At 41.8% G+C, this 14,037-nt stretch overlaps 2 protein-coding genes and 1 long non-coding RNA gene across 12 annotated transcripts; all 3 read left to right on the top strand.

Moving 5' to 3' along the window:
• The first annotated feature begins 809 nt into the window (after positions 1-809).
• Positions 810-5,018, top strand: LOC104584402. Of its 9 annotated transcripts, none has more exons than XR_002960424.1 (5): positions 810-1,277; positions 2,088-2,132; positions 2,252-3,166; positions 3,291-4,064; positions 4,165-5,018. It is a non-coding gene; the product is annotated as an uncharacterized LOC104584402 (long non-coding RNA). The 9 variants fall into 9 exon arrangements; XR_002960428.1 differs by having other exon boundaries at positions 2,249-3,166; XR_002960425.1 differs by having other exon boundaries at positions 2,088-2,433; positions 2,536-3,166.
• Positions 5,019-5,613: 595 nt separating this feature from the next.
• LOC106866599 lies at positions 5,614-9,738 on the top strand. Of its 2 annotated transcripts, XM_024455203.1 has the most exons (3): positions 5,614-5,775; positions 8,202-8,412; positions 8,853-9,738. In XM_024455203.1, exons 1-3 carry the CDS (start codon positions 5,614-5,616, stop codon positions 9,602-9,604), a joined length of 1,125 nt encoding a protein of 374 aa, XP_024310971.1. In that variant the 3' UTR covers positions 9,605-9,738. The 2 variants fall into 2 exon arrangements, 1 of the variants encoding a protein (XP_024310971.1); XR_002960472.1 differs by lacking the exons at positions 5,614-5,775; positions 8,853-9,738 and adding an exon at positions 6,099-6,413 and having other exon boundaries at positions 8,202-8,339.
• A 432-nt stretch (positions 9,739-10,170) lies between these two features.
• On the top strand, positions 10,171-13,545 carry LOC104584869. The gene has a single exon (XM_024454504.1). The coding sequence runs from the start codon at positions 10,171-10,173 to the stop codon at positions 13,543-13,545; it is 3,375 nt and encodes a 1,124-aa protein (XP_024310272.1).
• Positions 13,546-14,037: the final 492 nt, after the last annotated feature.

Below are 14,037 nucleotides of genomic sequence, written 5' to 3'. Positions count from 1 at the left end.
TATGCGTGCAGGTATAATGCACATCTCATGATATGTTGATAAATTTATGAAGCTATCGAAAAAGGTTGTGACCTTTTCAACTTACTCCATAAGCAAGCATTGGATGTTACCCAAGGTGAATTTTATTGGGAAAGTCCAGAATGCCCTTCTCTAATACTCCATTTGGTATATGGGAGTATGAGAGAAGGGCATTCTGGACTTTCCCAATAAAATGTCCAGAATGTCCTTCTCTAATACTCCATTTGGTATATGGGGTACCGTATCTGCCTTATATAATGATCTGAATGAACATTGGTAATTTAGTGTGGTATTTTTTTTTTGCCGAATGCTAGACCTTGAGCCGAAGGCAATACTAAAAATATTCAATTATCAGAATGGTTTTGTCCGTTACATACTCACATGAATTATGTGCTTTGCATTTACAGTAGTCATGACAAATCCGATAATTTCAGTTGACCTTTACAGCTTGTATACAATATGGTTCTACCATGACAACTATGATCAATTTTCAAGTTGCATGAACGACTTCAAGAATCCCATGGTTATGAGATATTGAAGGCAGACAGAAGCAAGTGTAAAGATAGATAAATTAACAGAATGGACTCTGAAATGCCTTGATGTGTAGGGAGAGCAAGGGCAGAAAAAACCATGACACAATCATTCAGTTCGGCAGAGTCCGACGGCATGATGCCTGAGACCATCTTTCAAAGTAGCGTGCGTCTGCCACGAGCGTATTAAAAATGCCGTGGCAACGCAGGGGCAAACGCTAGTTTAAATGCAAAATCGTCATTCAGTAGCGTGATCACCGGAATATCTGTGCCTCCGTATCAACTGTTCGGAAAAAACCCGGAGCGCTGTATTATTCCCCTTATCTTGCGAGTTACAGTACCCACAGCGCAAGCGCCGCCGCCACTCGCCAGGGACGAGACGAAGCCGCCGGCGCCGCTGCAACTGATGGCGACGCCGCGCTGCGCGTTCCCTGACCGGAGCCTGAACGTTCCCATCGTCTTTGCTCTGGCACCCTAAGCCACGACGCTTCTCCTTCCTCCTTCCGCCGCCGCCGCGTTGTTTTTCCCCTCGACCCTACCAACTTCGCGACGACGCTTCTCCTTCCTCCCTCTGCTGCGGCGTTCTGTTCGACGCCGTCGCCCAATCTTGTGCCACCGCAGTTGAGCTCGTTCATTGTACCCTGCCGAATTTGGTCTGCCGTTTTCACCGCCGCAGTTCTCAGCGTCTGCATTGTCGGCGGCGGGCTTCAGCGGCGGTTGCTACCCGAGGTGCTTTTTTGGCTGGATTTGTTTATTTCGTTTCAATCGCCCCCAACTTTTGTTTGTTGTATCGGATCTGTTAATTGTTTCATAAGAACGTGTTTTTCTTCCTGCTGGTTATAGTGGGAATGTGGGATCCTGCAAAATCACTGGGCCTTATTCGGCACCGGTGTTTTTTTGGTATTTTTAAGGGTATTATCCACTCCAAATTGGAAAACACTATAAACACCAAATGGTTGTTTGGTACGAAAGAATTAGAGAGGATTATCCCTAGTTCTCCCACAAAACACTCCATTTTTGTACCAAGTTAAAAAAAACACTAGTGTTTTGGGTTATACCAAAACACTATTGGCTAAAAAATACACGAACACCAAACAAGGCCTAAGGAATTGTTTAGTGTTTTTTGTAGTGTTTCTAAGTTATTATCCACCCCAAATTGGAAAACGCTAGAAACCCCAAATGTTTTTTTGGTAGGGAGGGATTAGAGGGGATTATCCCTAGTTATCCCCCACAAAACATCTCATTTTTGTATCAATTAAAAACACTTGTCATACTAGTGTAGAAAACACTAGTGTTTTGGGTTTTGGGGAGTGTTAGGTATTTAGGTGAACACCAAATCTCCTCAAATACCAAGACACCAGTGAATAAAAAATACACTAGTGCCAAACAAGGCATAAGTGGGTTGCTGTTCGGTAGGATTAATTGTCCGGCAGTTTCATTTTGGTAAGTACTGTCTATTCTTACAGTTGGATTTTGCCGAATCAATAATTTCATTGCTATTATACTTAGTGCTGAGAAGTGCATGGCTGGTTTGTTTAGGTATCGCTGCTACAATCTACTGCCCAGAAGAAGATGATCTTTTAGGTTGTTGTTTCAATTCTTATATTAGACTGAGTTAGGGCAATTACTTTGCTGACATGGATTATCACTAAAATTTCTCCAAGTTAGCTCCTCTATAATATGAGTTTTATCCACTCAAGCAGCGCAAACCAGAATGGAAGAATCTGAAACCAATGAAGCACCTCTGAACCGTACGTCTCCTCGTATTAAACGGGAGAAATCATCACCCCAGGATAAAGCTATTTATGATATTAATGATGGCCACACTGTGGAGGTTCAGCGCAACAAAAGGAAGAAGGTTTCGAAAGATGCAAAACCGAAGCAAGTAATGTTCCTCAACAGTGACTGTATGTACACAAATTTTCCATTACTGTCTTAGAATTGAAGGTTCAATAATTACTCAATTGGTCCTATCTGTTCAATTCAGAATGTTGGATTCAAATGTTCAGTTGTAATGCTGAAATCCTTGATTGATCGGTTGTCTCCGGATCAATGCCAGTGGATTCGTGACTGTGGCTTTGGTGCCTTATTGGACATACGTAACTGCAAGCTGCCCAAGCGTTTGACACTGTGGTTGATCAACAAATTTAATTATCATACTGGAGCACTTGGGTTTCATGGAATGTCAATTCCAATAAAACCATTAATACAGAAGCTTCTTGCACTTCCCGCCGGCGATATCCCAGTTACAGCGCCTCTATTCACTGTTGCGGGGAAGACAAAAGTGTTGAACCCTAATGCTGAGCAAAGAGAATTCAGAGATGATAAAGGTGGTCGTGGGAAAGCACTGCACTTGGTCATCGACGACCTCATTGCGTGTCATGTTCAACAAAAGTTCCAGAGAACATTTCTTCTTGTTGTCTTTTGTATCTATCTTGCTCCGACGAGCAGTCATCTTATCAACCGGAACTATTTGGAATGTTTAAACAACATGGAAGAAGTTGCTTGGAATGAACTGGTGTGAGTATGTTGCTGATTACCTTATACAAGGTATCCGGGAGTACAATGAGTCTAACGCAACAAATATATTTGTTCACGGATGTGTACACATTCTGCTTGTAAGTTCACCAGTAAAATCATATATTACTTAAATAATGATTACAATTAGTGCCTTGCCTTCCGCAAAATTAACATATTTGTTCTTTCGCTAACCAATATTCTACTATGAATGTTTCCACACAGCTCATATACCTTAATCTTCTAAAATCACCTTCACTGGGAGTTCAACCTGGGTTCCCGCGTACGCATTCTGCACTACGGAGCTATTGGAACAACTGGATTCCATTCACACCAGGCAGCAGGTGAAAATCCTTTATTTTTAATTCATATTGCTGTAGTCCGGATCATTTGAGAAGGTCACCCACATGCCAATCAGCAACCTGGTCTTAATTCATACTGCAAAATATGAAGACTATTTACTTATAAAATCCTCGATCATGTCTTTCCTCTGGTTTAGTTTTGCCGTTCTGGTGTACTTCCTAATCGTAAAGGAATGTGGCCTTTATTCCTTTTTGCATTTCAGTTAGTGATGTTTGCATGATTCAGAGGTGTTTTTTACCAGTAGAGTCTCCGTTCTATGTGTTGTTGCTTCTAGTATGAGCTTTAGCTGCTTCCAGGTATTATTTACAGTGGTACGAGCAAACAGTTTACAAGTAATAGAGCATGTAATAAATTTTCAGTTTGTACTCACCTTGCTATAGTAGTAAATCTGAGGCCACCAGGTTTTGGTTTTGTTATTTTTTGGGATTGTCTGCAATCTTACACCAGGTGCAATACAAATCTCTGGAAGAACTTGGAGCTTTATATAGTGCAGATCTTTCCCAGGTGCGGTCGTCCTTACGACATGAACCTGTGATCGAACAAGGTAGCCAACAGCTGCAGTTATCTCAAGCAGACCCTGGCATTGAAGTGACAAGATGTAGTAATCACGTTAGGCAAGACGACAAAGAGCAGCAGGTATATGGACCTGACCTATAGTTCGTGATTTTGCAAATAAAATTGCACGTGTGCACTGATTGTGAGAACTAAATATGGTGGTTGTATTTATAATTTTCAGCTGAGGATGATCGAGCAGCAATACCAGGTTGACCGTGATCAATGTATAAACGAGATGAAGCTAAGAATTCAGAAGCTCGATGCTGCTCGATCAACAGCAATTAAAGCTTTGCTCGATACTACTATTGGTTCCAATACACACATGCAGGCAAGTGCTCCTGCAGATGTTGGTGCGCAGTCCTCTAGTGCCAACGACGAACAAGTTGTTGTCAAGGACATACCTCATGTAAACAGCAGCCCAGCACCAATCGATACACCAACAGCTCCGCATGGGAACCACGATAAGGTACGCCTGGATACAGTGGCACATTGGCTGAAAGAAGAAAAGCAACTTGCGGAAACATCTTCAGCAAATGATGCAGTCCCAGATTGGTTGATAGAAGAGAAGCAGCTACATCCTGTCAAACTGGAACCGGATGCTACGCTTGTCTCTCTGTTCCATTGTTTGTAGCCAAAGCTTTCTGCTGATTGATGTGTACGATTGCATGAAGGTAGTGTCTGAAAGTTGTTGGACAACTCGTAGCAGTGTTAGGTACCTGCATTAACACAAGTATTATGCCTTAAACAGCAAATACTTTAGCACGGTTTAGCAGCTTTTAGCCGTGTAAATGCTTGTAATGGGGTGCTGCGTGATGACGTTCCTGCCTGCGTGCATGTTAGGAATTAATCTTGTCTAGTCCGAAGAGTACTGGTTAGAGTCGGAGTAGGCCAATGTCAGAGTCCTAGTCGGACTTGGTTCTGGTGGTTGGTTTGCTAGCCACGTCCATGTATAAATATACATGTACACGGTGCTGGTTGTATCAAGAGATTTATAACAGAAAAAAGACAAGACATGACAGGTGTCTTTGGCCATAATCTGGTGATCCTCGCGTGTGCGTCTTCATGTGACTGATATTTAGGCAAACTCAACGGTGCAGAGTGTCATGGCTGGGGATGTTGCATGTAAACGATCTGTTCAATAATGCAACCTCATTTTAAGAAAAAGGTTAATGAAAATCTTACTATATTCACTGAAACTTGATATTAAGCAAAATCCTGACCGCTGCACGCTGGTGCTGAGGAGACTGGAGAGCGATTATGCGTCCGCAGCCCACTTGGCCCATTGCTGCAGAAAGCAAGCCCACGCTCGAACCAGCAAGAGGCCCAGAACAGAGTTCAGCCACAGCCCACAGACGCTAATGAATGAAGAGCAGAGCGCAAAAAAAAAAAAAGATTGCCGGAAGAGCAACGGGCGCCGCACAAGCGCGCGCGGCGGTTAAGTTCGTCTTCTCACCCAGCCGTGCGCACTACAAGTCTACAACACATAATCAAGAAGGGTCACTGGAACCGAAAGGCCGGCCGTCTCCAAGTTCAATCGATAGATCTCATCTGCCGCGCATGGCAGGGCAGCCAGGTAGAGCGTGAGGCGACTTGATCGAGTAGCCAGTCAAGCATAGAGATCGATCGAGCAATGGCATCGGCGAGGGAGCACGTGGAGAGGATCCGGCGTGAGCGGTTCTACATCGGGAGGGAGGAGAGGAACCCGCTGGCGGACGACATCCACCAGGCGGTCACCTACCTCTCGCAGGAGCTCTATTCCAAGGACGTCCACTTCCTCATGGAACTCATCCAGGTCCGTCTCTTTTCTCTTCGCATACTGTACTGTCAAGGCTCTTCGAATGATGATTCTCAAAAAAAAAAGGGCTCTTCAAATGTGCTTTTTGCATTGCCAACACAGAGCACTAGATTTCCCGAAACTGCTTATACAACGGATATCCGAAGTGGGAGAATATGGTTGAGAAGCAAAGGTGAAAAAAATGAGGTAAAATCATAGTAGAAAAAGAAAATTGTAGTGCTATCTACAATTCGATGAAAAATATAATATATACTTCCTCGGTTCAGAAATAAGTTAGGTGGATTTGTGGATTTATAGAGGAAGTAGAATATATCCAAAGTTTATACTACGAAAAAGTTGGATTTAAATCTAGCCGACGACGTCTCCCTTCGTCGTAGGGACAAATAGGAACCATCGATTGGTTCATCTACGGTTGACAGCCAAAAACATGAGTAGTCCCATCCCAGCCGCCTCGCAGCAAGAAGACTAAGAAGAAGCTAAATCGTGGCGTCTGCCCTCGTTCTCTCAGCCATGGCACATGCCTCGCGATAATCCAAGCACGCATTTCTCCACCCTGCGAAACACCACGCTCGTCGAGAAAGATCGCGTCTCCTGCAAGATCCATCAAACCACCTGCATCTCCTGACTCCTGAGTGGTTCGGTTTCTCTTCCTTATCTGATTAGACACATTATTTCGCGTCTATCTTCGAAGTTCGAAGGCGTTGCAGAGTCTTCCTTTTACTACTCCAATCAGTCGCTGTTTTGCCTGGGTTGTCTTGATTTGAGGAGCAGTCATGGCGTTGCCTAGCAAAATGAGTGATCGTTTCGTGCTGCCCAGGACGTGTTCGACGAATTGCCTCTTAGGTTATTTTTGTACTACTCGAAACAGAGATTTTCTTGCTGGCAAACTAAAGTATGTTATATGTAGAGGGTTTTGAGAACATCCAGTTTAGGGTTTGAGGTTATTTTTACTTATTTATGGATGTTTTCTTGTCTCTGAGATATTGCTACTGGCTACTTTTGCACCTAGCTTGAATAGAGCTAAAGGTTGTCCGCTACCAGCTGGAGATAAGAAATGAGGAGATTCCCTAGGAAGGACATGTAATATTTGTTTGGTTGTCAGGGATGTTGGATAAACTTCCTTGGGGGATGGATAAACTTCCTTGGGAGGAAGAAATGAGTAGTATATTGCTTTGTGCGCTGAATCCGTGGCCAAAATTGCTGTACTAGCTTATCAGCCTTCTTGGGGTGTTCACAAAATATGGAAGGTGTATTAATGCAGTGGTGATTTACGTCGTGTAGGGTTGTTATTGGTTGTTTCAGAAAGTTTGGTCTGTTTGTCATGATGCAATATTCCACAGCATAGTATGTAAGCTGCCACTGCTAGACCCGGCTCGCACTGGCAGTTGGATGTAAAATCTTAGACCCGTTGACTAGACTCACTGGGTTACCTTAGAGGGTATGATTTGCAATCAAGACTTGCTATCCCAATCAGGTTTTACTAAACCTGGATGTGTTTAGCAAATTGCTCATTATACCACTCTATGTGAACGGAAGTCCTGCAATAGAGGAATTTTCTGTTGCAAAGGGAAATGGGCCTGATGCCATCCTAAGCGAAGATGGTTCTTTTAGAAGTACACGGACTATAATGATCTTGTAGACAAAGTAGATAGAAAATAGTTTTTTTATATGTTCTTTGGTTAATGGAAGGGAATGCTCTCATGGCCTCTGCATGAGTAGAAGCACATAGCAAATATCTTATTACAAAGTTGCTGCACACAAGCTGAAAATAATAGGTTCAAGCCTCATAGAGTATGGATGCAAGCGGCGCGTATGCGAAGCCCACTAAACTGAGCTAGCCAGTACAAAATGCACTAGTTGTATCAAACCAAACTGAGAGTTGATTTTCCTGATTAACGAATGGATCAGGTTGGTGCAGCGTTCTGCTTGCATCCTTACATGTGACTTTATATCTGTACAAACCACAATGCTGCCAGTGACTTTACTGTTCAGTAATTTCAGACTTTTCAGTTATGTACAGTTTAACGACAGTAGGGTATAATCATTATCACTAATGCTAGTATGGCTTTTCACCAGTAACCACAAATCCTGCAATAGCACAGTATGAGTAACCTACTCCAATTCTGACATTGGATATATACATCAACCTGTGTCTCGTACATATATGAACATATTATCACAATCACATGATGAGAATATGGACAAAGGACAATTAAGTGCCTTAAATAAGATGTAACTGTTAATTTAGACAGATTAAAGTGGTGGTTAGACTGCTGCAAAACTATGAATTTAGGAGCCATATTATGCAAATAAAGTTTCAAAAGTATCATACTGTTATAGGAAGATGAGTTAACTAAAGGACACCTCCTCACTTTATTATGCCAACAATTTTCGCATGGTCTAATGAGCTGAACTTTTGGTAGAATGCGGAGGACAATGACTATCCGGTGGACGTGGCACCAACACTAGACTTTGTCATCATCAGAAAAGACATCACTGCCACAGGAGCTAATTCAACACTTCTCGTCTTCAACAATGAGAGGGGCTTTTCTGCAGCAAACATTGAATCCATTTGTAGGATTGGAAAATCAACCAAGAAAGGAAACAGGCATCTTGGTTACATTGGTGAAAAAGGTAGCCCCTTTGTTGGGTATTAACTTCTGATTTATGATGGCTGTATGCATGCTGCATAGATTACTTTCTTCTGGTTTAAACAAGTATGCAAGCATGTTCGATGGCGGGATAAATGATCATGAGTGTTCAATTTTGATGTGTTTGGTAATTCGAATTAGTATTATTTTTGGCATATGCGATTAAATTTTTGGTTCCCATTAGAATGTAATCATATGAAAAGAGGTTCATTGTTTTCTCTATATGGTTGGTCTTAAGACTGTTCTCATAACTTGTTGTAATTCATGCAGTAGTACCTTGCGCCAATTACAAAATTACTCATGATGCCACAAATTACTCTGCTTGTTATTTAATGTCGCGTGTAGACTTTCACAATCTGTTGCTTTATGTTGCAGTTATAGTTTTTTTTTCTCTGTAGATAATGATATTTTACCTCAATTCAGGTATTGGATTCAAAAGTGTATTTCTGGTATCCAGTCAGCCACATATCTTCAGCAATGGACATCAGATAAAATTTAACGAAGAACCATCAGCAGATTGTGAGATAGGATACATTGTTCCTGAATGGGTTGACGAGAAGCCAAGTATTGGTGACATACAAGCAGTCTATGGCTATTCTAAGAGCCTTCCTATGACTACTATTATCTTGCCCCTGAAGAATGACAAGATACTAGCTGTGAAGAAAGAGCTATCTAACACACATCCTGAAATCCTTCTGTTTCTTTCAAAAATTAGACAGCTGTCTGTTAGGGAAATAAATGATGATCCCAAGGCAAGTAAACTCAGCCAGATATCCATCTCAAGTGAAGTTGACTATAAGACAAGGAAGGAAATAAATGCAGAATCTTACACTCTGCATCTTGCTATGCAAGAAAATGGTGATGGGCAGGAAGAGGAGTGCACTTACTATATGTGGAAGCAGAAGTTTGCAGTCAAACCAGAATGTAGAGTTAAGAAAAGAGTGGAAGTGGATCAATGGGTGATTAACTTGGCATTTCCTCATGGACAGAGATTAAGCAGAGGAGTGCGATCACCTGGTGTGTATGCATACTTGCCTACGGAGATGGTGACTAATTTTCCCTTCATTATCCAAGCAGATTTTCTTCTTGCTTCATCTCGAGAGTCTATTTTATTTGACAGCCAATGGAATCTGGGGATCCTTCTGTGTTCGTCAATGCTTTTGCAGCACTCTTGAAATCGTCCAATGATGCCCCATTGTTTGCACTTGCACCAATTTTCAGGTTTCTGCCAATACACGCTTCTTCCCTTTCTGTTTTTGATCCAGTCAGGCTATCAATAAAAAACAAAGTTGCAGCTGAGGATATAATGCCTTGTGAGTCTTGTCCTACACAGAAGGTCTTTTGCAAGCCCAGTGAGGTCCGTCGGCTAGATAGTTCATTCTGGAGAGTTCTGAACTTGGCCCAGAAGCAAGGAATTGATCTACAATGTCTGTCAGCACGTGGCACTTGGATCCTGAGCGCCTATCTTGATAGCAAAGAATATGATGATGTGTTGCGATTTCTAGGTGTTCAGTATGTCAGTTATGAATGGTATGGTGAATTCATTGATAGGTCAAATCTTGTAAAGGAGTCATCGGAGGAGGTTTATCTGGAAACCTTGTCTTTTGTTGCTGAACATTGGAGGACGAAGTTTTCTAACACAAACATGATGTGTATACCCCTCATAAAGTATGTTGGTAGAGATGGTCATCTGTCATATTGTAGTCTACAAGGAGCAAACAGGAATTTTATGAGGATCTGCATGGCATCTAATGTTAATGAATTGTCTTGGCTTATTTCCTGGAGCAAGGAACTCTCAACTACCTCTGGTCTGTTCTTTGTGCCACTCAATACGCAGAGGTCTCTTGATGCATTTATTAGGCGAACAAAGGTTATGGAGTGGCTTCAAAATATTGTAAAGATCGAAATACTGACCCTGTATGAGTATGCTTCCGCTGCTGCAGAGGCACTTACTGAGGCACAGCTAGCTCTTGTTTATAGTCACTTCCTTTACCATTCGCATGCAAAAAAATACATAACTGAGGGGAGCATCAGCAACTTGTGCCATAAGATGCCTGTGGTAGATAATTTTGGACACATGATTGCAAAGAGAAATATTTTGCTTGTCCCTGCTGAAAGGAGCAAATGGTTTACTTTGATTGGTACAAATCCCTGGAGATCTCAAAATTACATTGAGCTGTCAACAGATTACAAATCTTCAGGAACTTATGCCAGAAATTACACACCTGGAGGTCAGCTGATAACTTTCTTGAGGAAATATGCGCAAGCAGTTGATGTCCCTTACATGCACCCTCCTAATGCCAGTTTCCCCAGTGTCTCATATCCCCTGCCCATGGGAAATGCACTTTTGCTTCTACAATGGATTCGTAATATAAGATCAAGCAATGTCCAGCTACCCCAAAACTTCTTCAGTTGTATCAGGAACGGAAGGTGGCTGAAGACTTCTCTTGGTTACAAGTCACCATCAGTATCTTTTTTGTCGGGTGCAGGATGGGGCAGCAAGCTACATGTCCAATTTGTGTTTGCTGATGTACCCATAATCGATGAGGAGTTCTATGGAAATAAAATGAGTACTTATAAGGAAGAGTTGAGGGTAATAGGAGTGCAGTTTGAGTTTGTAAATGCACATGTGCATATTGGGAACCAACCTTTGACGAAAGAAAATGCTATTTTACTTCTTCAATGGATAAGGAGTCTAAGATCAAGAGGTGTCCAGCTTCCTCAGAACTTCTTGAGCTCTATTAGGACTGGGAAGTGGCTAAAGACATCAATCGGTTACAATTCCCCGTCAAGATCTTTTCTATCAAATACACAATCAGAAAGTTTGCGACAGATTATATCTCGATTAGCTGATGTTCCCATAATTGATCAAGAATTTTATGAGAATAAATTAAGTGCTTACAAGGAGGAGTTGCGAGCTATCGGAGTGCAATTTGATTCATTTACCCCTGATGTTGACAACTTTAAGATCTGTACAGATTCATTTACCCCTGATGTTAGCATACTGATCCTCAAGTGTATCCGATATGCTAAGGTGTCTCAAGATTTGGTGAAAGAATTGAAAGAGCTCAGATGGGTGAAGACAGATCTTGGTTTCAGAGCTCCTCCTGGAACGTTCCTAATTGATAATGATTCAAAATGTCTTCTGAAGATTGTTGATGAGCTACCACTACTTGATTTGCACTTTTATGGAGGTGAAATTAGGACATATGAAGGAGAGTTAAGGAAGGTTGGTCTAATTGTCGGGTTTAAAGAGGTAAGCAAGGCAATAGTGTGGAGAGTGAAGAAACTTTTGCGTGCTTCGTATTCTATGAAAGAGATGGTATTTTCTATGTTAGAATGCTACAGAGAACTACGTAATAATCACGAAAAGTTACCGGTTGATCTTGTCAATTGCATGCGTCATGAGAGATGGCTACATACATCTCTCGGTTTCAGATCGCCCGAGGAAGCAATTCTGTTCAGTTCAGAATGGAGTCATATATCTCTAGTTTCTAGTCTACCCTTCATTGATGATTATAATGATTCCCAGTATGGCCTGGGGAATGACATCTACAGCTACAGAGATGAACTAATGGCCCTGGGTTCTAAAATTGAACTTGAGCAAGCAGCAGCATTTGTCCTCTCAGGACTAAGAATTCCAAATGATGCTTCAGCTGTGACTCCAGAAGCTGTTGTCTCATTGCTGAAGTGCATCAGGAGCTGGATGAAGTATGGTTTTTCTCTTCCTGACAATTTCATGAGTGCAGTCAATGTGAAGTGGGTGAAGACAACTGCAGGATACAGGCATCCAAATGAATGTCTCCTGTTTGGCTCTTTGTGCTCTTCCCTTGTTCAGAGAGATGATGGCCCTTTTATAGATGAAGTGTTTTATGGCCAGGAGGTATTGTCATATGAAAGTGAGCTGCAGACATTAGGTGTTGTGAATGCTAGATCTGGTTGTGCACTGATGGCACAACATCTAAAACTTCTTTCTGACACTGACACAATTTCTAGGATATATTCATATCTGGAAGCGTTCCATTGGAAGCCTCGCACTCGCAATGTTAATGATAATTGGATTTGGATACCAGATGGAAGTGATAAAGGACAGTGGGGCAGTTGTGTTCTTTATGACCGGAATAATATTTTTGGCTCTGAGCTACATGTCTTGGTAAAATGGTACGACCATAAGTTACTTCGATATTTTAACACAGTGTTTGGTGTGAAGCGCCATCCAACACTTGGCGACTATTGCAAGCTCTGGGGCGTTTGGCAGATCAAAAACTCCCCACTATCATTTCAAGATTGTTCTTCTTTCTGGGAGTTCATTAGCAAGCAATGGAGCACAGAAATGGGGAAGTACCTCGCCATGCTTATAACAAAGTTTCCTGTTCGTAGTGGAGATCACATCTTGCTAATTGATAAACAGGATGTCTTCATTCCTGATGATCTGCTACTGGAGGATTTGTTCAATAGGCAAGCTGAGCAACCTTTGTTTGTATGGTATCCTTCAGCTAGCTCGTCTCTCTTGTCTCCAGCGAAATTGAATGACATATATAGCAGTATTGGAGTTCAGAAAATATCGATGGCTGTTTCTAGGGAAGAATCCAACGGCTTACAGCTCGATGCTGTTACCATTGTTCATAATGGCACCGTGATTAAACCTGGTTTGCTCAGAATCGTCCTAGCTTTCCTTGCTGACCCTATTCTTGAGATTGCTGCTGAAAAGAGGCATGGAATGGTCGCCTGTCTCACCAATATACTTGTCTATGAGACGAGCACACCTCTTACTGTGAGTTATCAGGTTGGACTTTCTTTAAGTAGAAGCATGGTTGTTAAATCTGCAAGATTGTTCCACTGGGAAAGGGAGAACTCGAGGCTAATTGTGAGAAAGCACAATGGATCAGGATTGATGGACAACACAGCAAAAATAGAGTATGCGTCATATTTTGCAGAAGAGATATCAAAAGGACTACTGTTCGAGAGAAAACATCTAATTCCTGCTCTTGTTGACCTTTTGAGGACTGGGTTCTTGCTGGACTTTGAAATTCAAGCTGTTAAGGTTTTGTTAAAGTTGAAGAACCTACGGTTGTTTGAGGAGGATCAAGAGTTCCTGTTACCTTATGTGATTTAGTGCTAATAGATCATGAAGTGCTTGGAAACGTATGTTCACTCCCCCGTGTGTCTTTTCGTGTACAGGAGTAAGACTTCTTGCTGACCTCTATCATGTTCCGCAGGGCAATGGATTTACCATTTCAGTTCAATTGGGTTTACATACTCACCGAATCTCTTGTGTTGTTGCGTCCATAGTGACATATGTGAGATATTTCATATACTCAAGTACCGTTCACAACTTCGTTTCATGCACAAATAAAACTAGAAGATGTCCTTTCTGGCGTGTTCCAATTTCTGACTACCAAAAAAAAAAAAATTCTGACTACCATATGTGTTTTCATGTATTGCAGAACGCATGGATGTCTCTACTCCCTCATAATAAGTGTTTCAGACTTTGTACTATATCTAAAACACTTATTATGGATCGGAGGGAGTAGTGCGCTCTCCAAGAAATAAGATTTACTAGTGCAAAGCAAACTTTCTATGTAAGGTGAGTTCCAGGCTTTTGGAA

Source organism: Brachypodium distachyon, chromosome 4 (assembly GCF_000005505.3).
Source record: "Brachypodium distachyon strain Bd21 chromosome 4, Brachypodium_distachyon_v3.0, whole genome shotgun sequence".
Classification (NCBI taxonomy): Eukaryota; Viridiplantae; Streptophyta; class Magnoliopsida; order Poales; family Poaceae; genus Brachypodium; species Brachypodium distachyon.
The sequence above is the reverse complement of the archived record's forward strand: the minus strand, read 5'-3'. Positions and strand labels throughout refer to the sequence as shown.

What these genes read in the sequence shown, in the direction of transcription:
- LOC106866599 (XM_024455203.1), top strand. Translation starts at nt 5,614, where the DNA reads ATGGCATCGGCGAGGGAGCACGTGGAGAGGATCCGGCGTGAGCGGTTC. An exon ending in TCCTCATGGAACTCATCCAG is followed by an intron (nt 5,776 to 8,201) that starts GTCCGTCTCTTT and finishes AACTTTTGGTAG; the next exon opens with AATGCGGAGGACAATGACTA. An exon ending in TGGTTACATTGGTGAAAAAG is followed by an intron (nt 8,413 to 8,852) that starts GTAGCCCCTTTG and finishes ACCTCAATTCAG; the next exon opens with GTATTGGATTCAAAAGTGTA.
- LOC104584869 (XM_024454504.1), top strand. Translation starts at nt 10,171, where the DNA reads ATGGCATCTAATGTTAATGAATTGTCTTGGCTTATTTCCTGGAGCAAG.